Genomic DNA, 26,447 nt, shown 5'->3' on the forward strand with positions numbered 1-26,447 from the left:
CATAGCAAGCCATCTATTTGTTATGTACATCGTTGACAATCGTAAATCCATTCTCAAAAACCAATTGGGCTTCAAATAAACAACATAATTGATTATTAGTAAAGTGGCACAAGCATCTAACTCGACTATTTCATATAGGTGACTTGTTATTCAATGCATATCATCCTCTACATTGGACACATCAAATGGTTATCCAAGAATTTCTTGAAAGTAACATGACAATGCAAAAATTTTCATGTCACTTTAATCCATCATGAGGTGCACAATTTATCAATTCGTTCAGATGAAAATCCTACAACAAAATCAAATTGTAGACATAGTTGCTAGACATGGTTTTACAACTATGCTTAGTTATATATGTATAATTGTGTGTAACATTGTGACCCTTAGGAACATCACAATGCCCATTTAAATGTGTAAATAAACAATCAACAATTTCATGAAGTTACATATATATACATGTGATTTTAAATATGCAACTTTTGAAACTACAACTAACTATTTTTTGACTTTGCTTTGCTACAAAAACAAAGCTAAGATGAATAGACATACAAACATGAGAGAGAGAGAGAGAGAGAGAGAGAGAGAGAGAGAGAGAGAGAGAGAGAGAGAGAGAGAGAGAGAGAGAGAGAGAGAGAGAGAGAGAGAGAGAGAGAGAGAGAGAGAGAGAGAGAGAGAGAGAGAGAGAGAGAGAGAGAGAGAGAGAGAGAGAGAGAGAGAGAGAGAGAGAGAGAGAGAGGTATCATAGAGTAGTCAAAGAAGAAAATGAAGCCATTGTCTTCCACTTCAAAGGTATGCAATTCCTTCCTTTTCCTTTTTGCTGTGGATTTTGTATTGTTTTTATGGTGGAGTAAACTACATAGCTCTACCATGTTACATGCACATGTGTAGGCATTTTACAAAGTTAACATAAGTATATATGTTAGGGATATAACCATACCATATCAAGAGGTGCAATCATTCACTATAATATGTAAGGGGTGTGTGGCTGAAAGAGGAATGAAAAAAAGGTGGTTATCTTTTGTGAGCAATTAGTTTCTCAAAAAAACACACACACACACACACACACACACACACACACACACACACACACACACACACACACACACACACACACACACACACACACACACACACACACACACACACACACACACACACACACACACACACACACACACACACACACACACACACACACACACACACACACACACACACACACACACACACACACACACACACACACACACACACACACACACACACACACACACACACACACACACACTCTCTCTCTCTCTCTCTCTCTCTCTCTCTCTCTCTCTCTCTCTCTCTCTCTCTCTCTCTCTCTCTCTCTCTCTCTCTCTCTCTCTCTCTCTCTCTCTCTCTCTCTCTCTCTTTGGAATTTTGAGGGTCAAGCAAGTCTTTTGGTTGGGCCGCAAAGCTTGGCTATACAATATACTCATAGTCAAACATACTGAAATGATAACTTCAAATGTAGGTTTACACATGCAACTTAATGCACTCTATCTTATACAATGCATCCCTAGTTTAAATGCAACATGATATCTGATTGTCGGTTTTTGATTTCTATAAAGATCTTGTTCAATTCATTTTCCTCTTTGATTTTAGTTTGTATGCTTGCCTAATCATAAAGGAATGAAAGGGCCATCTTCATTTAAGTTACATGTTTCACTTTTGTATCATATTACTATCAAATGTGTGGTGGTGGAGGCGTAGAAAGGTTAATGCTTTGGAACTTGACTAGAATTCAAAGATCCATATTGCAATCAATACATTCATTTCCTTGAGGTCTTTGAACTATTCAGAGGTCTTTATCCACACATTTCCATGTGATTTTACATGTGTCTACTTATTCAATTAGAATTTTTGAGTTTTGACTTTTGATCTGTCTATTTGTTCTAGGTTGAGGGTTTAGAGTCAAAGTCGGATGTCCAATCTTTGGTTCTTGGATACAAGGTAGAAGAAGAATAATAATAAGAAGAGTCAAAGGTATGGATTGCTATGTTTCTTTTGATATTTGAGTGGATTTCTTGTATACAATGCTATTTATTATTACAATGACCAAGTGGATGAGGGTGTCCTAGCTATTGCTTCTTGGCATTGTTAAGTTATTTTGGGGACTAATATGAAGATGTGTGGAGTATATCAGATGTTATGTATATATAGATGGGTATGGTCGAGTGTCTAATCCCTAAAACCATAGGTAATGCCCATTTTAGAGGCAATGTAGTTTAGCTATTATGAGGAGCCTACTACTATGATGCAATGACATGGCCATTGATTTGCTTAGGAAAATCCAATATGTTGGATTCGAGATTTGATTAGTTATTAGATAAACTATGAGACATAACACCATCATATCCTTCTTGTGTTATAGAGGTTGGTTTAGGTTCAAGAGGCTGGTATGTATTCATAGGCTATGCCATGGCTTATGCGTAAGCATATCATATGTGTAGCTCATAGCATGGCTTATGTGATGTGCTCACCTATTGGCTGTCCAAGCACGTTTTGGTAGTTCATCAAGAATGAATCTAAGCATCTTTTCCCAGCATTCCCATGGAATGACACGGGGTTTGTCGCCTAGGGTTTCTCGAGTGCACCTCGCCACGGAATGTTCATCGCCAAACCCATTAGGATCGACCTGAAACTTGAGACCCTAGTGGTCAAGGTCTCTTGACAGCATTTTAGCGGAGAATGAGAAATGAGAGGGATGCATCGCTCCACCTCCCCACCCATAGGGCATAATATCATTCTGGTCCCCTAAAATGGCATGAATTGGGTTCTAACCCCGCATTGCCTAAAGGTCAAATGATGGTAAAACCTTGTGAGAAGCCTCCCAGTTCTTTGGGACCACCCTGTCATAGAGCAGACCCGTCGGGGTTCTGCCCACCCACTTCCCTCTATAGGCGTACTTTAGTTAATGTGGTCTATTTCATGTCAAGTGAGAAGATGTGGGAAAAGAAAATTGAACTTACCAAAAAGTGCGGGAAAAGGAAAAGAATGAGGTATACCAAAATCTTTTTAGTTCAAAATTGTATTAATGTCCTTTAAGACACATTAAAGGCTTATAGGACAAAGTTACGAATCATAGTTTTTAGTTACAATCCACATCGGGGACCCATCAACACAAAAAGAAACCCCCTATAGACACCATTGAAAAGAAAACCAACTTCTAAAGCTATCAAAATTACTAATAGTTCTAATTGTAACTTCTTATTTCTATGATGACTTTGTTACCTGGATAGAATATCCATATTCCCCAAACAAAACTTAGCGCTTGGGCTTTTTGGACTCCTCTATGATGATTTTTCCACCTCCATAAACGGTCTAGTTGCCCTCCCTCCTAGCTACCTTTATCTTAGTAATTTTTCCCAGTCAAGCTTTGCATTGTGTTGATGTAAGTTCATTTGTGATCTATAGTTTAGTTTCTTGGAAACATTTTGATTGCTTTAATACTTCAACTTTATCTTCCATGTTTCCAAAGACCAAAGTTACTTGATTATTTCCTTGCTTGGTGACTTGCCATGGTACCATCCACTTGAATCCTTTTTCTTCTAGTATTGGCCTTAGTTTGGTCTCTAGCCTCTATGATTGTGAGTATTCTGGCTTTCCTTCTATTTCTGCTAAGTGTGTGTTGATAAGAGAATCTTTCAAAACCACATTCTTTGCATCCATGCTACAAACTCATTGATGTAAATGATCTTACCATGAGTTGGACTCATGATTTGGCTTGGGTGGTGATGCCACAACCACCGAGAAAGATTTTGGGTTCATCTTGATAATAGGGCAATTTCTTAGGCCTAATCCTCAACCCTAGATGCCACCCTTGCATCCTAGAGGGAGGTGATGAGGAAGATTATTATTTGGTCAACCCATCCAAGTGAACAAGCCTTTATATGGAGGGGGGACGATGAATAAATGGGAATGTTGTATTGAGGAACAAATGATGGAGGGAGGACAAGGAAGGGAGCAACATGCTACCATGATCTATCACATGCAAGAGTCCCTTCCCACACACTTTTAGTGGGTCTTAACACATGCTCGCTTTGGTGCCATTTTCTGTAAAGTAATTGAAGCAAGCTTTCATGATCAACATTTACTTTTTTCCACGAAATATTTTCTTTTTGCTTCAAGTATATCTTGTAGAGAAACTTTATGTGCAATAGACATGAGTACATAAATGTATTAAAAGAAAGAAAGAAATGTTGTGATGAACAAGGATGCTTGAGCATTGGCCAAGATGGTTCCACAATTCATTTGCATAAAATTTTGGGATTTTCTCTTAGACTCTTATTGTTAAATTGGCATAGTTATCATGCAATCTATGATGGAAAAGCATGGTTGATATGTCTTGAAATGTTTTTCTTGACTATCACAAGCATATATAGTAAGATGATTGAGATACTCTCTTATTTTGTTAGGACATACCATGGTGGGACACTATGGTATGACCATTGGGTCCACTTGAGGAGAGGTGTTTATTGGGGTAGGAGCCATTGTAGGTCTGATATAGGGGACATGGATTGTAGGATTACCATGAGAACCATGATAAAAAAGCATCGTACTCAAAGATGGAGGTGCAAAAGAAAAATTCTTTTGCATGGTGGCTACAATCCTATTGTGACCAATTTCCTAATAAGTATTGTCACATGGAGATGACAGTTGAGGGGCCAGGATGAGCCTTGAAGCTTGTGGGGTATATATGTCACCTAGAGCAGGAGGTCATAAAGGAGGGAGGGAAGACCAACTTTGTTGTGTTTTGAACAGAATCTCCTCATCTAGTGATAAGGAATTGTTGTTTGCAATTAGAGATAGAATGGGTTGAGTGCCTCTCTAGAGACACTTGATGTGGCAAATCCTCTTCAAGAGATGCCATGGTATGGGACATGCTAGTGATTACTAGCAAGACATGTTAAATCAACAGTTCGGTGAAACACATGTTTTAGGAAGCTATGGAAACTTTAGAGGTAGAGGGAGCTATAAAGAAAGAGGTGGATTGCAAAATAGAGCCTCTAGAAATTATGATATTGTTTGTTATTATGGTGGAAAGACAGATCACATTGTAGTCCATTGTTATGCTAAGAAGGATGATATCCATAGTAGTAAAAACTTCTCCAAGGCAAATACCATTGCCAGGCACTCTAACTCCATCACTATGTAGTTTCTCTCTCGATCAGTGACCTTGCAGCTTGCATAGTAGATAGGCTCATCAATCTTGGAGGAGCCTTTCTAGCACACAAGACTACACCTAGCCCTTCTATAGATGCATCTATGTGCATATGAAATTACTTTGTCCAATTAGGAGGTTGTAGGATGGGTGCTTCAAGAAAGATGAAAGCTTCTTCACAATCATTTGTCCAAATGAACACTACATCTTTCCTCAGGAGCTTATGCAAGGGGCTTTCCTTTTTTGCAAAATGAGAAATAAACCACTTGTAATAGGCCACATGGCCGAGAAATCCCTTCAATTGTTTGAGGTTGGTTTGTGTTGTTAAATCTGCAATCTTGTCAATCTTGGTAAGATCTATTGCTACCCCTTATGTAGAGACAATGTGGCCCAAAAGAACTCATGAAGAGACTTCAAAGATGCATTTGTTGGAGTTGAGATAGATCCCATACTTGCAGTATCGTTCAAAGCACTACTCCAAGTATCCCCAATGCTCACAGATTAGGCTATAAATATAGAAGTCATCTAGGTATACCTCAATGAAATCATGCACGTGATTTTGGAATATAGTCATCATCACTCTTTGAAAGGTAGCAAGATTGTTACAAAGCCGAAACAACATCACTCTGTACACATAGGTTCCCATTCTATTGTGAATATTATTTTAGATTGATCTTTTTCTACTATCTAGACTTAGTTATATCCACTAAATCCATTCAGTAAAGAATAGAGCTCATGTCCAATCACTATGTCTAACAATTGGTATGTGAGAAAGGGATAGGAAAATGATTCTTCTTTATCTTAAAATTCAACTTGCGAAAGTCCTGACATATTCACATCTTTCCATTCTTCTTGGATACTACCACGATGGGTGAAACCCATTCACTATTGGTCATTAGATAGATAAACTTAGCTTCAAGGTGCTTCAGCAACTCTATTTTCACCAGTAGGCCTGAGTAATTTGGCTCGATGCACCTTTTTCTTTGCCTTACGGCTTGGAATTTGGCTCTAGGGCCGGCTATAGGTCAATGTGATGTTGACATGATATGGGATCAATCCCCTTTAGATCTTTATATGACCATGCAAACACGTCCAAGTTCTCCTTTAGTACGTCATGCACATGACCGATAGCTCCTCTTCTAGAAGACTAGTATCCACCTTTAGGTGATGTTTGGTGCCATTTGATCCACAAAAGTTAATTGCTTTTCACCTTTCACCACACAGACGAAGGTTCCATGGACTGCTCCTAGGTATAGATTTGACTCCTAAGGGAGTGGCCTCCTCGTTTGATGCTCCACTAGAAGTGACTTCTTCTTTCCACAGGGACTTGGCTTGCTCTTTGGGATGCTAAAATGGTATCATGGTGGTTTTGGATTTTGTGTACCTTTAGATAAGAGTACCAAATCCCAAGTCAGCTTCTAAGGTAGCCATCTCCTCATCCATTGCTGCATCCCAATGAGCATGACCAACAACATTCTCAAAACAAGTGGGCTCAACATCCTCAACTAGTTTCACCATATAAGCATAATGGTGAGCTACATAACCTTCAAAGCCAAACATTTTAACAAGGTATTTGACCCTGCTAGATCTGCGTACCACCAGATCACTCAATGGGGCCTTTACATTATTATGAGCTCTCTGTACACCTAGTGTCCTGACTGAAGGAATACCAAGCTCGTCATCCAAACTCTTTGAACCACTAGAATCTCCATCAAATCCCAAAAGATTGGTAGATGCATCATTACCATCCAGCACTTTCTTCTTTCCTTTGTTCTTCCCTGCAACACTTATAGATCCACCTCAAGATGTGGGGCTACTCAGTCTCCCAGACCAAGGGCTCACTATAGGTATAGTACCAGATGATGTTTCTGGTCCACTAAGACTCTGTGATTCTTGTTTTTCTTTCTGCACATAGATGTCTTGATCATTATCATCATTTAATACATCACATCAGGTGCATACCAGCTGCCCATCTCATCAAAGATAACATCCATGCTCACTCTGAAATCACCTATGGCAGGGTTATAACATCGATACCCTTTTTTCTCTAAAGAGTATCCAATAAAAATACATTTTTCTGCCTTTGAATCAAGCTTCTTCCGTAGCTCATCTGGCACATGAACATATGCAACACATCCAAATACCTTTAAGTGCGATACATCGGGATTCTTGCCAGTAAAGCATTCTTCAGGAGTCATCCCATGAACTGCAGATGTGGGGGTTCTGTTCATCATATAGACAGGAGTATGGACAGTCTCAAACCAAAAATGTTTGGGCATATTCTTTTTAGCCATTAATGCCAATGCGACTTTTGCAATATGCCTATTTTTTCTTTCTGCAACCCCATTTTACTGTGGGGTATACCTGCAAGTAAATTGCCTCTTTATCCCATGAGTCCTCAATAAGCCACGAAACTCATTAGAGAGGTACTCTCCCCCTCCATCTGATCTCAAGCACTTCACTTTTAAGCTTGTTTTTGTTTCAACAGCTGCCTTAAAAGATTTGAAGTGTTCAAAGACATCACTCTTTTCCTTCATGAAGTATACCCATAACTTCCTTGAAGAGTCATCAATAAATGTGACAAAGTATTTTCTACCACCACGAGATACATTTTGTGTAGGCTCCCAAACATCTGTATGCACTACATCAAGTATTTTTCTACTCACTTCTCTGTCATGCGAGAAGGGTTGTCTTGCCTGCTTACCAAACTGGCATGGTTCATAGACTTTATGCAATTCTGCAACTCTAAATGAAGGCAACCCTGTAACCAATCCTCTGGAGTGCATTAATTTCAGTCTTTGCACATTTGCATGTCCAATACATTTATGCCATATTTCAATATTTGCAGCTACTCCTTTTCCTTTAGCATACATAGCAGCATCCATTACAGGAATTCCAAGATCTAAAGTGAACATGCGGCCAACTCTACTTCCTTTTGCGACCAACTTGCACTTATCATTAAAGCCTTCTACAAAACAACCTTTTGCATTGAATTGGACCTGCAACCCCTGCTCTACCATTTGGCCAACAGACACTAGATTCTTTGTAATTGATGGCACATGTAATACATCTGTCAGACTCTTTGTATGGCCATCATACAAGGTCAAGGGAACCTTTCCAATGTGTGAAATTGGGTGGCGTGAATCATCACCCATCTACACATAACTTGGATTTTGTAAGTCATGCATCTCTCCAAACCATTCAACATGATTGGTCATATGATTAGATGCACCTGAATCGACATACCATACATCATCATATGTCCCCTTTCCTATAACTGCATAACAAACAGACGCTCATTTTTATCTTCATTTTGTCGTAAAGACGATGCATAGTTTCCTTGCTACAATTTATACTAGAATATCATCCTTCTTAGCATAGCAATGGGCTGCAATATGGCATGTTTTGCCACAATAATGGCAAACAATAACAGAATTTCTAGAACCTCTATTCTGTCATCCACATCTTCCTCTAGAACTCTCCCTGCCTCTAAAGTTTCCTGGCCTCTTGAAACCTACATTTCACCAAATTGTTGATTGAACATGTTTTGTTGGTTATCGCCACCATGTCCCATACCACGGCCTCTCGAAGAGGATCTACCCCGTCCCCTTCCTGAACTTGAGTAAAAAGCTTGAACCTGTTCACCATTTTTTTCAGATGAGTCACCCTGCATATTGATCTCTTCGGTAATCATGAGAGAGATTAGCTCATCAAAATCTCGAAATGGCTTTCGTACGTATACTAAAGTAACAAATGATTTCCATGCCTTCTCATTATTAAGGCCACTCAAAGTAGATGAAACCAAATCATCATCATCAGGAATTGCATCAATCACTGCTAAAGCATCTGCAATGCTCCTCACCTTCAACACATACTCATTGACAGACATTTTCCCTTTCTTCAAGGCATTCAACTCTTGCTTGAGTTGAATCTTTGTGCCTTTGTATTTACTGAAAACATGTTCTCAAAAATTGTCCAAGCTGCATGTGAAGTTTCTGCATTCCTGATATGTCCCAACATCGTATTATCAATGATTGTAGATAACCAATACATCACCTTTTCGTCTTTTGCATTCCATTCTTTCCATGCTTTTAATTTGTCTGTAGTAGTCGGAGGGATACCCAACTGTGGCTCCTTTTCTTCACCTGAAACAAACTCATAAATGCCCTTTCTAATGAGGAAGTTCGTCACACGGAACTTCCACGAAGGGTAGTTGTTCTTGTTGAGCTTCTCAATAATGAAATTTCCATTGTTCTCTGTCATTATCACAAACAAGGATACAACACAGCAAGCTAGTCTTCTGCAATCTTTCACAACATGTGCATAGCAATACACCAAGCAACCTTTTTCACTGATTGCTCAATAGTACATGTAATATGCACCTGTTTGTAGATAAACCTTATGTTTTCTTCCTGCAAACACCTCAAAAATTACACATTCAAAATTTGTAAAACCTATACACACTTTCGGTCAATACAGTCGAAATGACAATGTACCCTGAAACTGTTGTCCGCAACCTTGCGGCTCTAAAAACGGGGCCTGAAACGGCCTCAGATGCCCAAAATAACTACAATCTCACAACAATCTGAGATTTTCACTCTACCCTACTTTCGGTGCCTCTACAAGCACTATCCAAGAGAGAGAGTGGAAGAGTGGGAGAAGTTCTTACTCGTTGCTTGCTTGCTCAAACCTTGCTTCTTCTCCTTCACTTTAGCCTTCAAAATCAGCCTCTCTCAGTGATGTAGCTCTGATACCGTGTCAAGAATCACATGGTGGGGGACTTTGCTTGAGCTACTGCGCCAAACACACACTGTATACACAAGAGGAAGCTCACTCAAGAACACAAAAAGAGAGATGGAGGCCAAAACGTTTTTTTGCTGATTTTTTCCTTTTTCTTTCACACACTATACAATGTGCACAAAGTATAGATAAGATACAACATAAAGGAAAGTGGCCTTCTAAGTCAAATAGTGCATAATCGACTATACTAATCGACTAGTGCTATATCTTTGCCAGCTGTAGGTAGGTGTAACATACTAAATATAATAAGTGATAAGTCAGTGGCCATGTGAGCGTCATAATGACCACCAACATGCTAAGTGTAGACGTGCGGACTCATCTAGCCAAGCGGTCCATCATCAATGTCCGCGCGTGTTGAGCTTGCCATCTCAACAAAATCTTGAAAGATCCATGAAATCAGTCTCCATATGAGCTCCAACATGATCAAATCCATGAAGAATCAAAGCCTTGAGCTTACTTTAATGCTTGGATACCAAAGATTCAAGCCTCTTAAAGGAAAGCCCCAAAATAAACCTTCAATATGAGCTCCAATATGCTCTACAAGCTGAAATCTTTGCAATTTGTTGAAGAATCCTTACTACATTGATCCCACATGCTAAATTAATGAAGAATCTTCAAGAAATTGTTAAGAAATGAAAGCTCATACTGAAGCTTTCATAGCTGCCATGGACTGTTCATCTAGGGTTTCAAGAGAGTGAAAGAATGAAGAATAGGCAGCTCTCCAAACCAAACTGACCTCCAAAAGAAAATGACTAATGCTAGAGATTGATTAGAATGGGAAAGAGGAAGAAGAGCAGCATCTTAGCAAGAGTTCTAGGGTTGAAAATTAGCACAAATTGCGCCAACAATCTACTGTCCATGTGGCCAAGATCTCCAGTAACATTGGTAATCAATGTGACCTCTGAAGTAAGGAGAATCAAGAAAGAACAATGGTTGATGCTCTTGATGCCTAAGAAGAAAGATCTTGAAGGAAATCCACCATGGAAGCTGAAAGAAACTTGCAAGAAGCTCCAAGAAAGGGAAAAGAGAACCCTCTCTTTTCAAAGTAACCACAGTTTGTTTCCAAACTAAGCCCAATTAACTCTCATTTAACCTTGTTACCTCCAGATTACATGAAAATTTGATGACGACCTACCACTTTAGCCATCCTCTACCATATCTGACCTTGAAGATCTTTAGATGTAGTCTCCTGCTAACTTTGGATGGTCTGCAACCCTCCACTACTCATTGTCTTTGTTAAGTACTTATCTGAAAAAAATTGGATAGAAATAGAAGGAAAATTTGAGCAAAGACCAAAGCTCTGATACCACTTGTCAAGAAGTGGACAGGAGAGAGAGAAAACTGTAGAGAAGAGATAAGAAAGAGTGCAGAAGAGAGAGAAATAGCGTGATGAGGAGAGAGAAAGACTAGAATAGGAGAGAGAAAGGTAGGAAAGAGAAAGGTAGGAAAGAGAAAGAAGCCATTGAAGCTATGAGCAAGGTGAGAGAAGGACACTAATGTATTAATGTGTCAAAAGAGATAGGAAAATTTACATGTCCTCTCCTTTTATACCAAAGTCAGTGTGACATGGCATAACATCAATCTTATTTGCATACTAAATCATTTTCTTCCCAGCTTTTTACAGGATGATTATTTCTCTATTATTGGAACCATTGAAATGCATAGACTTACAAAATTACATTTACACCTCATTGGTGAATCCAAACTGTGGTCGAATCAGTGGTGTTTTGATAATGCAATGTTAGAAGGGTCAAGGACTTGGGATGAGATAAAAGTTATAGTAGGAGGAAGATACTTTCCTCTCAAGTTTGAAACCTTAAATATTAATGACTTCTTTGGCTGTAGTAGCTTGGCCTGATCCTAGAGTAATATTATCGAAAACTTCTTACCCTTCAAAAAGTATACTATGCAACTACCCAATAGATTGCAAGGTTTTTTCTAGGATTGAACTTTCCTATTAACCATTGCCTCAAATCAATGAGACCCAAAGATGCCCTAATACGAGCTAAGACCTTAGTCAAAGAGATTAGTGAGGATCATGGATACACTTAATTCTAGGAGCAAATGTAAAGCATAGATGGGCCATGTTTTTTCCTTTTTGGGGCTTTTAAATTTGCAAAAACATTAATAGTTTCAAATTGAGCTAAATCACTCATAATTGAGCTTACTTGAAGATTAAGGCAAGCCTCCCCTCTTTGTTTATATAAATAGCCTATGGGTCGCCTCAAAGACACACAACTCTCTTTAAGGAGACACCACTCAATGAGCATGTCTAAAGCTAGAAGGAGCCTCTCCCGCTCTTAGCTTTTTTCCTCTGCTTAACAATTGTGTTGAAAATCCAACAAGCTCTTTGCCTCTTCTACACATGTGCAAGGGAGCTCTAGCGAAATCCACCAAGCTTTTTCCCTTTTCTCTACATGTATACAAAACCTCTACAAAAGTTTGGAAAGACCTTCCTCTCTTCTCCATAATCGTGCAAAGGCTCTACCAAAATCTACCAAGCTTTTCCTCTCTTCTCCATAATCACAAAGAAGCTCGACCAAATTCTCCCAAGATTTTTCTCACTTCTCTATATTTATGTGAAGACTTTGATGAAATCTACTTGGTTTTTTCTATTTTTCACAATTGTGTTGAAGCTCTATCAAATTGACCCCAAAAGATGGCCCCTGCAACAAGTATTGAAGGAAGGGAGATCATTAGAGAAGACACTTCTAGAGAACTTAAGGAAGATGCTCCAATGATAGACTTAGAGGATATTATTGAGGAGATAGACCATATCATATCGAGTCACAATAATCAAGTTTTCGTTATTTCATGTTTACTTATTTTTATTTTATTCAAAAGTGTTTCTTTAGTTCAACTTGTTTATTGATTGGAAAAGATCACATTTCTTATTTGGATATGTCTGATTTGTGATTGTGCTTGTGAATTAATAAGAAGATTTAAGATGATATGTGACTATTGGATATGTGAGACCAACAAAAGGAGAATATGTGGCTCTTGAGTTTGTAGGACCAATGAAGCCATCCATAGTCGAGAGCTAAGTGGTGAAAAGAACCAAGTGTATTGTTGTTGCATCACCTTAAGTAGAGAACCTTAGAGGGGCTCTAAGTGAGTAAATCCATTTGTGGTCTATCATAATGATATAGAGCTTAGTGATTTCTACTCAGGTGAGTTACTCATGAATATATGTGTGCATCACGTGAGTTTAAAATAATGTATTTTTAAAGTACCATTTTTATACATTTTTTACATACAAAAGGGTACAATGTAAAGGGATTATTTACAAATTGAATAGAAAAGGGTTATATTTTATTCAAGAAAAAATCACAGATAAGGATATTTATAAAGAGGCCTTGAACACATGTGATGTACAGGATATACATATAGTAACTTCCCCGAGGATTTCTATCAAAGAATGGATGACCTCAACTACTAGTCAAGAGGTAAAATGACCTTGAGGGATTGAGAGTCCTTATGGGGACTAAGATGGCATCATAGAAGTCGAGATTCTTACAAAGATCATCATAAAGAAATAAAAAGGAATTGCTTTTATTATTGATTGTTTATATCTAGTGCCAAATTTACTTGTAATGAATCTTGTATAATGGATTAACAAAATAAAAATGCTTATATATTCACATAATGTGGAAGTATTCATTGCCTACTTAGATAATTTTTAAAAACCCATCAAGGAATGTGGGACACATCGGTCCTAACAACTGAGAGTCTATGGTTGGGTGGACTTGATCATTTTGGATAACTTTCCTAAATAGAGTAGTTAGAGCTCGGGTAAGTTACTCATGAATATATGTGTGCATCATATGGTTCAAAATAAGGTATTTTTTAAATACCATTTTTATACATTTTTAATATACAAGAGGGTATAATATAAAAGAGCTATTTACATATTGAATACAAAAGGGTTATGTTTTATTAAGGAAAAATTCATAGATGAGGTTATTTTTTAAATAGTCCTTGAACACACATGATGTAGAGAATATACATATAGTAACTTCCATGAGAGTTAGAGTGTGACCCCAATTTAGTAGGATAGAACTAGCTTAATACTATTTTAGAGAACCGAGGCATGGTTGAGTATTGGTCCTAATGGCTATGGGAGTTTGAAAGAATTCCACTCTTTTTGAACTAAGTGAGATGTTTGTCCACTCTTATGTTTGATTGGTTACAAAAAATGACCCTTCGTAGGTGGGTGTTAGATTATCATAGGAGACATTTGTACTTTAAGAATCCTCAAGTTGATCCTTAGACATTTTGGTCTACACGGTAGACTTGGAGACTACCTGACAAGCTAAGTTTATGTATCCTATTAGGTCCAATGATGTTGCTTATGGGATTGACTACTAGAAGTCACCTCCTCTAGTCCCCCTCTAGTCTAGCTAGGGGCAAGTACATCACACATGGTATCAAAGCAAAGTTTATCAAGGTGTAGGGTTTTACAAATATACAATTTTGAGAACATGAGAGTTAAATTATTTATTTGTTACTTAAATAAAGTAGTTAAATATTCATTTGAATTCCTTTGGAAAACTAAGTCCAAGTTATTTCCAAGAGGGGGTTTGATTTATTCTTTCCAATGCATTCAAGCAAGCTTGCTATTGAAAAATTTTCAAGCAAATCCCTTATCTTGACCTACTTTCCTTTTGATAAATCCAATAGAGGGAAATTGCATTAAAAATAGTTCTATAGTCATTAACATCTCAAAGGTACACTCTTCGTTTCTTATATTCTAAGCTTCATTTGTCATTTTCCATTTTAATTCATTGCAAAGATCCTTTCCATTTATCCATTACACCCTTGTTTGATAAGAATCTTATAATTATGATTGATATATGATACCAACCAAGGAAAAATGTTGAGGTTGGGGGAGAGATTAGGATAAAAGAGAAGTGGCTCTCTCACACTCTTATGAAGATCTCAAAGTGGTGCAACAAACCAACCTTGAGAGGAAATTTTTCTATCTCATAGTGATTCAAAGTCCATTGCAAGTGCCCTTGACTACTCTTTACCCCTCATTAAAGGTATCATGAGTGGAGTCAACATTTTGAATACATTTTTAAAGGAAAAGGTAACGAAATAGTGTAAATATTCGTAGGGACAAGACCAAGACTATTTGAAGAAAATTCACTTTTTGGGTTGTAAATTTTTCTATATTGATCAGTTGAGTGCCTCTAAAGGGAAACCTCATCTTCATTTTGAACTAATCAAAGTTCCAAAGCTCAAGATATTTCAATTTTTATATTAGGGGGTTTGTTAGGATATACTTTAATGGCAAGCAGCTTGGGTAAAGATAAGGCTCAAGAGGACTCATCACAAAAAATTAGAGACTCGATATTGGAAACCAACCCTCATACCCAAACATGACACTCAAATCCAAGGAGAGTTTAGCACATCAAATGCTACTTTTGATAATACTGATGGAGGGCATACTTTACAATTCGGATCAACCTATCAAAAGATATGGCAAATTTTATACAACAAGGTTTGCAGTGGACATCAAAATGATACATCTTTGAAGAGTTCACATGCAAAGGACTTTAGACCTAGTTCTCAATTTTATGGTTCAACAAGTGTTTTTTATCCTCATTTTGTCAAACACCTCTCTTGAAAAATTGATCATGGCTTGGCGATGAATTCCTCAACTTGAGAGGTATCTTATCACATGTTGATATATACTTTTGTATATGGATATTTATGGCTACCCATACATTTCCTTTGTATAAATGCCATTTAGATTATCAAAACTCAAATTTTTTGCCACAATCTTAATACTAGGCAATCGTTATGATTTTAGGGCTGAAAATTAGTGTTTTTCACCTAGTTTGTCCAAGGACCCATAATTTATTCTAAATAAAAAAACTTTAGTTAAAAAGAAAATTATTGGATTTAACATGGATGTATGCACATCATGCTTGGTCTTCAACTCTAGATCCAATGTTTCTTTAGAAGAATCTTGAAGATTATGGAAATTTTTATCATGTTTGAATAGAGTGCCATGTTCATCTCCACCACATGGAGTATTTATAGTCAATCCTCTTTTTTTTAAAAGGATAGAAACATTTGGGTGGAGATGGATTATAATGATCCATGGAAATTTGACAATTACTTTTTATAGATATATGCATTTGAGTCACACTAGCTTAGGTATATAAAGATGTAAGAGACTTATTTCCTTCTTATCATATCATAATATAAGAATAGTCTTTTCATCTTTCAAGCTTTCTCTCAACTTTCATGGCTTCTTGCTCTTTTTCTCTTCTTTCTTTCTTTCTCTCTCATATTCTAGTCTTCTCCCTCTTCTTTCTCTCTCCTACAGTCTATATTCTCTCTCCTAAATCTTAGCTTCTTGCACTCAAGATACCATAATTTATCTAAAGTTAACGAAGAACATCTAAAAGATGAGTTAGGATAGCATAAATTCATCTATATACTAGGTATCATGAAGTTCATCTCTCAAAAAGGAGCTAGCTTTCATGACCCTTTTGCAAGATAGAAACAATTATAATTTGTCGTTTAACATAATAGCCTCATGTCCTCATCAAACTCTTCTATCCTTTGATATTACCATTAAGTTTTTAAGCAAGATAGTATAGATTGCTTATCTATGTCTAACAATATTGACTAAACATAACATATCAAGGTTCCATAAAATTATGCCTACATGTAATTGTTGGCCTATGTTGGTATGCATGCAAATTATTTGACTACACTATTGGTACTTAGTAGTTTTTAAAAGAGCATAGGCCACATTAACTAGATTAGAGAATGCTTATTTGAATCTATTTTGTTTGACTTGTAACCTTAAGACACACTCAGCTTTAAAATTATCCTAAATCACTTGTTATCACATGTGAGATGTCACATTGTGAACCATGGCATGCACCACCAAAAAGAAACCATAAGTAAGAACCTTATTTCTGAATTTTCTTATGACTTGTATGGAAGTGTTTAATTATGATATTTGTGTGGATTTGCTTTGAGAAGAGAGCCCTTTCATCTTTGGATAATATTTATGCATGATGTAAATATGATTTGCACATTATATGTACTAGACTTGCATGTTGCTCTAAGTTTTTCCTTGGAGATTTGAAATCTAATAAGCTCCAATTTTTTAGTTAGAGGTTTGAATGTAGATATTTGGTTGGTTTCTACCTTTTCACATTAAGTTAGTCAAGACAAAAGATATGAAAGATGAGTTAAGAATAAAACAAATGAGAGCTTCTACCATATATACAAAGAGTGCATTGTATTGGGGGGGTTTGTTGGGTTGTGGAAGAACTATATGCTCCGTGCAAGGGAAGAGGATACCATAGACCATATTCCAAATTTTGTAGCTATCTAGTTATGATTGGAAAGGAACAAAGGAGGATACTTGTTCTCACTTTGATGCTATCAAAGAAGTAGGTCATACAAATATACTTGTGTGCCACCATTCCTTGTGAATTAAAAACAAATAGCATAATTTGGGGGTATTAAATATGGGCGGCATGGCATATTGGAGGGGAGGTGCTTGACACACCAAGACAATCCATGGTGAGAAGTAATTTGCCTTTCTTTTCATTTAATATTTGTTTAAGGTAAGTTATTATATTTAGATTCCGAAGCTAAGAGGCTAAGAGCAAGTGTTGTTATTAAGGCAATACTTTTTGTCTCTTATATCTCTTGGTGTTGATGAAAAAGTTGTCATTTCGAACAAATTGGGAGTTCGAATGTGTTTACTTACCACATCTAAAGACAAGAAAGCTATGCTGCCCTAGGTTTTTTCGAGATGATTCATTAGATGACAAGAACTCACGCATATAGTTGATTAATTATAGAAGCTTATGCAAGCGGCTAAATAAGATGCACCCTCGTTGGAAGAAGTAATTGCGATTTAGTAGGCCTAGGTGTACAAACAATCCGGGCATAATGTTGAAGGTAGAATTTAGAAACTCATGGAGCCCGGCCAATTAGATTCGAACCTTAGGGATTTGTATTAATAAGGACATGAGGGCTTTCCCTGCGAACGTCCGTCGCTCTCCTTTTTAAAAGCCGAAGCCGAGAGATTCATTGGCTACTTCAGCTTCAATCAAGAGCGTACATATTTGGCTTAGCCATGGCTGCCGCTGCGTCTTCTGCTGCGCCTGCAGCTGATTTGCATGCCACCTCGGCTAAAGCCTGTCATTCTAATGGGCGCTACTGCATTGGCAATTCCGCACCCCGCATTCATCCATTATCTTCTTCCTCTGGCTCTGCACAGCTGCGCGATCCTAAGAACACCCAGCTGCGCACGAGTATATTCGACAGTGTTGATCCGCAGGTTCGACTTGATGGGCGCTTCTCCTTCATCAAGCAGCGGCCGCATCATCATCATCGTCATGCCATTCGCATGTCCGCAGTGACGTCCTCGTCTTCTGCAGCAACTCTCCCGCCCGCAAGTGAGCAATAATTATACGTAGCCATCCATGATCACTGATCATTGCACGATCGCCACAAATTACAATTTCTCATTAAGAATTAAGGGCTTATAATGCTTAGTACTCCCGTTGCAACTTTTGAAACGAGCACATATTACACGGAGCTCTAGCAACGATCAGGATCAAGGCGAATTACTTCACGAAGAATTACTTAATGAGATAAACAAAGTCGACTCCCAATTCGTTTATCTTAGCTTATCGAATTGTTTACGGAAAAGTATGGACAATTCGGAGCACTTGTGATAAGCTAATCTTACGATGATGCTGCATTTTATAGGGATCATAGATACCCAACTGACGGCGGCCTAAAGGAGTAAGAACGATCGAGGCGAATTGTAAAATTGATGGATTATATTAATGGATGTGATCACAGCAGGGCATAAACATATAAATTAGTATTGTGAAAATAGTACAGATGAGGAGGTGAGGGATGATGATCATTGAACTAATGGATCAATGGCTGCTATTGCAGGGATAACAGGATCGGCGGCTGTGCAGCCGCTGAAGGAGAGAACGGATCAGCAGGAGGAGGTGGAGCAGGATCAGAAGGGACGTCGACGTCGGGTAGCTGATGATGATAGTGATGATAGAGATGGGGCGTATGAGGCGTACTGGGATTACCAGGCGTTGTTTGTGTCGCAGCGGAAGGAGGTGGCGGAGGCGATAGAGCTGGAGGTGGTGGAGGGGACAGTGCCGGTGGACCTGCGGGGGTCCTACTTCCTCACGGGCCCGGGAGTCTTCTCCGACGACTTCGGCTCCTCCATCCACCCCCTCGATGGCCATGGCTACCTCCGCCGCTTCCACTTCCCCGGCTCCTCCACCGCCCCAGCTGCTCTCTACTCCGCCAGGTATTATTGTTGTTGTCATTGTTATTATTATTGTTGTTCGTAATCAATCCCTTCCTGCTTCAATATATCCTCCATCTCATCAGCCTCACCGTCAATATCACCATTAAGTAATCATCATCATCATCGTCAATCATTGCATGTCATGTGCATGAAGTATAACCATCAAACAACAATCAATTTCTCAAGTCATCACTCCAGCTCTTACTCATCTCCTAGCCCACTACCACTCATTTCATTCATCTCATCCACATCGTCTCATTAATAACCATCATCATCATCAAAAGTATCATAAAACAATATCATTATCATCATCATTGGCAATATCATCATCATAATTCATCATAGATGTTGATCATCATCTTGCTAGCATAATTATTGTCACTAGCATCATCATTATTTTATACATATTGCTATCTAAGGCTAACCACCACTGATTTCCCTACTACCATTGTTAATATACTACTTGTAATTATAGACATTGTTATCTTCATTATTAAGAGTTCCATTGTGACAATCATCATTAGAAAATAGCAACAACATTGTTGCCATAAGCTTCATTGTTGACATCATTAACAACAGCAATTATAACATCAATCTTTACACCACTTTGTAGCCATTCCATGCTTCAATCTACAAATTCATCCACATGATCACATGAAATTATATCTACCTATCATCAATTTGGAACTTTTGCCATATCATTTGTCATATATCCTCCTTAATCAAATCTATTCACACAATTAATCAACATTTTTAACATCTATCATCCTATGACCTCTTTGTTGTTCTAGCAAGGAAAACCCAAGTTACATGTGAACCTATTAAGAACCCAAATTACATGTGAACCTATCAAAGATTACCATCACTATAGGAGGAAGCATAAAATCTCTTAGAAGCATTTGGTATAGACTCCAATCCTTATACATTACCTTACATAAGCTCACCAAATTCTAACTTTCACAACTATATTTACAGGTATATTAATACAAAAGCTCGCCTTGAGGAGTATGACCATGAAACCGACTCCTGGAATTTCAAGTATAGAGGCCCATTCTCAATGTTGAGGCCAGGCGAACGCATTGGCAATGTTAAGGTCATGAAAAACACTGCAAATACTAGTGTTTACAAGTGGGCTGGGCACCTTATGTGCTTATGGGAAGGAGGAGAACCATATGAGTTAGATCCAAACTCCCTTGACACTATAGGTCTACTTAGGTAAGCTTTCAACTAGTGCACCTTTTACAATGTCGATGTGGTTGTCAACTTTATTCATGCATGATGCACATACTTGATCCAAATAATGGCATTTATAAAAACATATAAGAAATATATATCGATGTGATAAATTGATTGGTGATTCATTGATTCAATGGATACCTAATTCTTGTGCATCCAATCTTAGTATGCTTAGATGTCACATCAAATTTTGAAAAGCTTTTGCCAATGAGTGACAATTCAGGTACTAGCTAGACATTGTAATTCCCACATATTGCATTGGATTATATTTCAATGTTTGAACAAACAACTAAGTAGTTCATTTTAGATTCTAAAAAGATATCACTTCCATATTATGAAAGTAGCATCACTCTTTCCAATGACTATCTTTTGCAGCATGACAAGTTCAAAAAGTTCACAATATTCAACAATTGATCTAAAACCCTCCAAAATCCCCAAGGTGCACTCTATGCCATTTCCTTTACAAATCAATCAAGCTAAAGATTTTATCATGCAAGCTATCAAGGCCAATATGGTTGGCATAGCAAGCAAGTTGGTATGGCCAATCCTTTCAGGTGTGTATGTATAATCCTATCTAATTGTAAAGTGTGATTGAAAATTCCACATGAAGGGTAAACCAAAAGCCACAATATAGAACTAGCTAATATTTGGTCTAATAGTCAATGGAGTTTCGAAAAGGCTTTTGTTAATAAATCCAATAAGCATCATCACATGTACACAGAATGATCACATGTTGATGGCCAATAGCTAGATTGTCTTAAATGATAAGCTCTGGAGGTGTGAGGAGTTTGAGGATCATTGTTCTTGTTTACATTGCCTATAAAACATAACTTATACTAGCAACTTTAAATGTCTTTCTTGTAATCATAGTATGGAAAAGCACCCCAAAGGCCACCTATAAATGAAAATATAAAACATGAATGCCCAATTTGCGGGTCAATAAATCTTAGTAAGTTTCACTTTCAAATTAGAGCGAATAAATAGTTTTTTCTTATATTTTTCTTTCATGATTACATGATATGTAGGCGTATTTTCAATGCCTAAGGAGCGCATGCTTTCACATTGTAGAATTGATGTCAAACGGCAACGGCTTGTTGCTATTACATGTTATGCAGAGGATATGATATTACCAACTAGTACTTTCACAATTTATGGTAAAGATCTTCCTTCACCTTGTCCCCACCTCATAATATCTATCAGCTTATGTTCATTCATTGGCTGTGAATTATGTGTGTGTTGCACATTAAAAAGGCTTTCAAAAGATCTTATGCAATTGAAGTAGTTCATCACAATGTAGATGCTCTTTAATGAAGTATGTGTTGCACACAAAAAAATATTTCAAAAGGCCTTATGTCAATTCAAGTAGTTCATGATGATTAGATTCATTGATTTTCAATTATGTGTGTGTTGCACATAAAATGCTTTCAAAAGATCTTATGCCAATTCAAGTGGTTCATGACAATGTAGATGCTCTTTAATGAAGTATGTAGACACAATAGAAAAAGAAAATGTTTTGTGCTTACCATCTAGAACATAGGTTTCATGTTTTTCAAATTTACATAATTGCGGTGTATGAATCATTCCATTTCCTTATCTTTGACCCAAATTATCACATACTAGTTTTTATTATTCTTTTTTGCAGAATTTGATTCTTCAATGAAACTCCTACAAAAAAAGAGGTTCTCTATGCAAGAGCAGTTGATGATACACGATTGGGGTCTTACAGACAACTATTATGTTCTCATTGCAAATCGTGTGAAACTAGATTACACAGGTTAGAAGTGCCTAGTTTATGATATCTAAATAGTACAAAGTGTTGAATTTAGCTATGAGCTCATGACCATAAATTATGGAGAATGTTTGATGCATGTCAATTTTAATAAAGTGATTTGCACTTGATTAGAAAAACATGTTAGATAGCTAAGCATCATAAGTGGTCTAGCAAATTGAGTACCCCTAAAGTATTTTCACTCCTAGTTGCTTATGCTTGATAAGTTTATAATCTAGAACTTGCTTAAGTGAGAGAAGTGAAATCAATTATTTGTATGATGATGTGGCTTTTTAGGACATTTTCATTTTGGAGCATCCAGAGTTCTATTTATTGGCTTGACAATAACACCTAGCATAATGATATATTTTGGAACCTTGCTTGCATTTTTCAGGATCCTTAGGTGCATTTGCTGGCTTAACACCAATGATTTCAGCCCTCACCCTTGATCAATCTCTTCCATATGCTCCCATGTATTTATTACCAAGGTTTCCAAGTGAAGATGAATCACAAAGAGATTGGAGGGCTCCTGTAAAGCTACCTGAGCCCTTATGGTTGCTCCATGTTGCAAATGCATATGAGGAGAAAACTAAGGAAGGGCTAACAAAGGTGGTGATGTATGCAAGTGCATGCACATATGAATGGTTCTCTCTCAAGCACATATTTGGTAAGCTAGACAAAGAAGAGAGATTTGATGTAAACAATGATTTGCACACAAGGGCCATATAAATGGATAGAAACCACTCTTTGAGGATCCTCCATAATCTTTCAACCAAACACAATAATTTGATATATTACTTTCATTACCTAATGTTTTGAAGTATGTCTTAAGAACTTTATTAAGTGCACATTTTGGATTTTATGTAGGCTATGACTGGCAACAACGAAGATTGAACCCCAACCTAATGAATGATCAAACTAACTCCTACACTAAAAGCGGGGAGCTTGGAGCACCTCATTTGGTAAAGATCTCAACTAGATTCAACCCTCTTAAAAATGAGGATTATCTTGCCACCATCCATAGACCCCAAGGATGGAAAAAAGGTTGTGACTTCCCTTCCATCAACATTAGGGTTAGTGGTATCAAGAATCAATACACATTTGTAAGTGGATCATCTAGATCTCGAAAAGCATTCCAAAACTTCCCATTTGATACAATTGTCAAGATTAGAAATTCAGATGAAAAGGCAGATACATGGTGGGCTGGGAGAAGGTCTTTTGTAGGTGAGCCCATTTTTGTCCCAAGGTACAAAGCCATGCAAGAGGCAAACCAACCTGGGTTTCATGAAGATGATGGCTATCTACTATGTGTACAAGTAAGTATCCAAACAAGATTACTTAGTGTAGATTGCTAGAAAGGGAAAAATTAGCATGCTTGCTCAACATCAAAAACTAGAAAGAAACTTGGACTACATACTTTATTTTTTAATAATAAGACTATTCTTGTACCTATGTATAGTACAATCTTAAATATTCAACTGAATGATTTAGGCATTGGTTTATCTCTCATTCTTTACCTTGGTCCTTAATATTAGGCATCTCTTCTAAGATAAGTATTATCACAAACACGCATGCTCAAATTGTGTTAGTTCAATATGATATCATTATAACCTTTGATTTATGTATGTTTATATCCATGCAGTATGCCGTGGCAGAGCAAACATGCTATCTGGTGATCCTTGATGCCCAAAAAATATCTCAAAAAGATGCCCTCGTTGCAAAACTTCGAATTCCTAAGAAGTTCTCTTTTCCTCTAGGATTTCATGGTTTTTGGGAAGAGAGTCAATAGATATCATGGAGGACATGTGCCTTCTTAAATGACTATTGGGTGCATATAATATGCATTTAATCAAATATTTTGATTAGTATGCATTTAATCAAACATTTTGAGCTTTTTACATGAAATTCCATTCTAGTTCTTTTTGAACTATAATAGAGTTGGAAGCTTCAAAAAACTCATATAAATATAATACATTGGGAAGCCACATGATGGATGCCCACTTTGATGCTATAAGATGATAAACAAAACATTGTATCACATCAATGCCTTTTGTACTATATCATGGATGTCCACTTTAATGTAGTGCTACGAATATAGATACACATCAAGAAGCTTATGTGTATACTCAACATTGTAATACGCATTTCATACCAAGCTAAACCAAAGTTCCCAATATATCACATCAAATGTACATTATTTTCAAGTTTTGTAGGAGATTCAATGGTAAATTTCAACATTAGAGTGATATATGATACTAGTGCCCAATTTAGATGAAGTAAACATTTCATTGTGGTCAAAGAAAGATGTATGCTTAGTTTCTCGGCAACATTACTAGACATAGGGTAATATGATCACAAATTCAATAATGACTAGGTATTGTGTACGTAACATAGAACCCAATTGTATTTTGCTTAATGTGTACAAAGTAACACCTAGTAAGTGGCACCTTCAAAACCCACATGGACTCTAGAATCCCATTTTGACACGCACGGAAGTGATGACATGAAAGAGCCACTGATGTCATCTAAAAATTTCAACTCACCTCCTCTACATATGGTTTGCTTTTCTATTGTAAGCACTTGAAACCATAATTCATGCTCTCGAAAGAATTTTTTTGTGTGTTTATGCAATGGTTAATAATCAAGGATCTAGATTGAATATGTAATTACATGAACATGGGGGGTTGATTTCTAATGTAGCTTAGACTTTTAAAAGTAAGATTAACATTTCCAATGCTTAACTAAAGCATCTAGAAATCTTGTATATATGTGCCTCAACATACACAAATAATAAAAGTCTAATTGACTTATCTAATTCTATGTACACATCCAATGTCTCCTTCTATTGTTGCCTTTGCCATTATCCTTAGATGGTTCCAAAGCATTTGGCTCAAGGCTATAACCCTTTTACATCAAGCTCTCTTGTTAAAGATTTCATATGAAAAAATTTATAGTTACTTTATGTTTACATTGTGAATACAATGGATTTCCCAATAAGGAAATAAACGAGCTAGAATAGTGTCATGCAAGGATGATTGTGTCCCTAATATTTTCTAATTGGTTATTTTTTCAAAAATCTAGACAAGGCCTGAAAGTTTACTAGGCTCAATAAAAATTTTCAAAACAATATTTGTTAAAATTTAATAAGTTTTTAGAATATTTACATGGGATTTTCCAATAGAGAGGACTTCAACATTAACAAGTACGACGAGAGGGAGGGAATACCCCCCTACGAAAGCTATAAAGAGCCTTAATGTTCAAGGTTTTAGCGATTGATTTTAGCGGGTCAAGGCATTGCTACATGTGTGTGTGTGTGTGTGTGTGTGTGTGTGTGTGTGTGTGTGTGTGTGTGTGTGTGTGTGTGTGTGTGTGTGTGTGTGTGTGTGTGTGTGTGTGTGTGTGTGTGTGTGTGTGTGTGTGTGTGTGTGTGTGTGTGTGTGTGTGTGTGTGTGTGTGTGTGTGTGTGTGTGTGTGTGTGTGTGTGTGTGTGTGTGTGTATACACACACACACACATATATACATATATAGATATATATGTATATATATACACACATATATACATATATAGATATATATATACATATATACATATATATATACATATATACATACATACATACATACATACATACATACATACATACATACATACATACATACATACATACATACATACATACATACATACATACATACATACATACATACATACATACATATATATATATATATATATATATATATATATATAGAGAGAGAGAGAGTGTGTGTGTGTGTGGGAGAGAAGTGGCGATATTGGACTTCTCACTCATTAGGAAGCAAAAGGGTTGGATAATGCTTGTGCAACAATGAGAAGAATGAAGACTTGAAGGATCACCTTAGAGCATGGAAAAGATTAAAGATTGGGAATACATCCACAACACTACATGGCTCAACCACTCTATCTAACAATACTACTGCAGACTCGAGAAGAGCATTGGATCCAAGGCTTTTCTAAATATACATACAATCTCTTATATTAAATATGTTTTTGTGCTTCAAGGCAAATAATTTTTTATAGACTTAAAAAGATTACCCTAGAATCTTGAAATACTAAGTTATACTTCATGAAAAAAAGGGGGTC

The 26,447-nt window shown here is 37.1% G+C and overlaps 1 protein-coding gene across 1 annotated transcript; it reads left to right on the plus strand.

Annotated features, from left to right (window-relative positions):
• Nucleotides 1–17,888: 17,888 nt before the first annotated feature.
• Nucleotides 17,889–24,492, plus strand: CCD7 (carotenoid cleavage dioxygenase 7). Its single transcript, XM_087677365.1, has 9 exons — nucleotides 17,889–18,432; nucleotides 18,944–19,319; nucleotides 20,295–20,534; nucleotides 20,931–21,109; nucleotides 21,581–21,709; nucleotides 22,198–22,329; nucleotides 22,718–22,990; nucleotides 23,191–23,639; nucleotides 23,966–24,492. The coding sequence occupies exons 1-9, from the start codon at nucleotides 18,111–18,113 to the stop codon at nucleotides 24,110–24,112; spliced, it is 2,247 nt and encodes a 748-aa protein (XP_087533491.1). The 5' UTR covers nucleotides 17,889–18,110; the 3' UTR covers nucleotides 24,113–24,492.
• Nucleotides 24,493–26,447: the final 1,955 nt, after the last annotated feature.

The sequence above is a fragment of the Lygodium microphyllum genome, chromosome 4, assembly GCF_053477565.2.
Source record: "Lygodium microphyllum isolate KBCC chromosome 4, Lygodium_microphyllum_v1.1.10, whole genome shotgun sequence".
Lineage (NCBI taxonomy): Eukaryota > Viridiplantae > Streptophyta > Polypodiopsida > Schizaeales > Lygodiaceae > Lygodium > Lygodium microphyllum.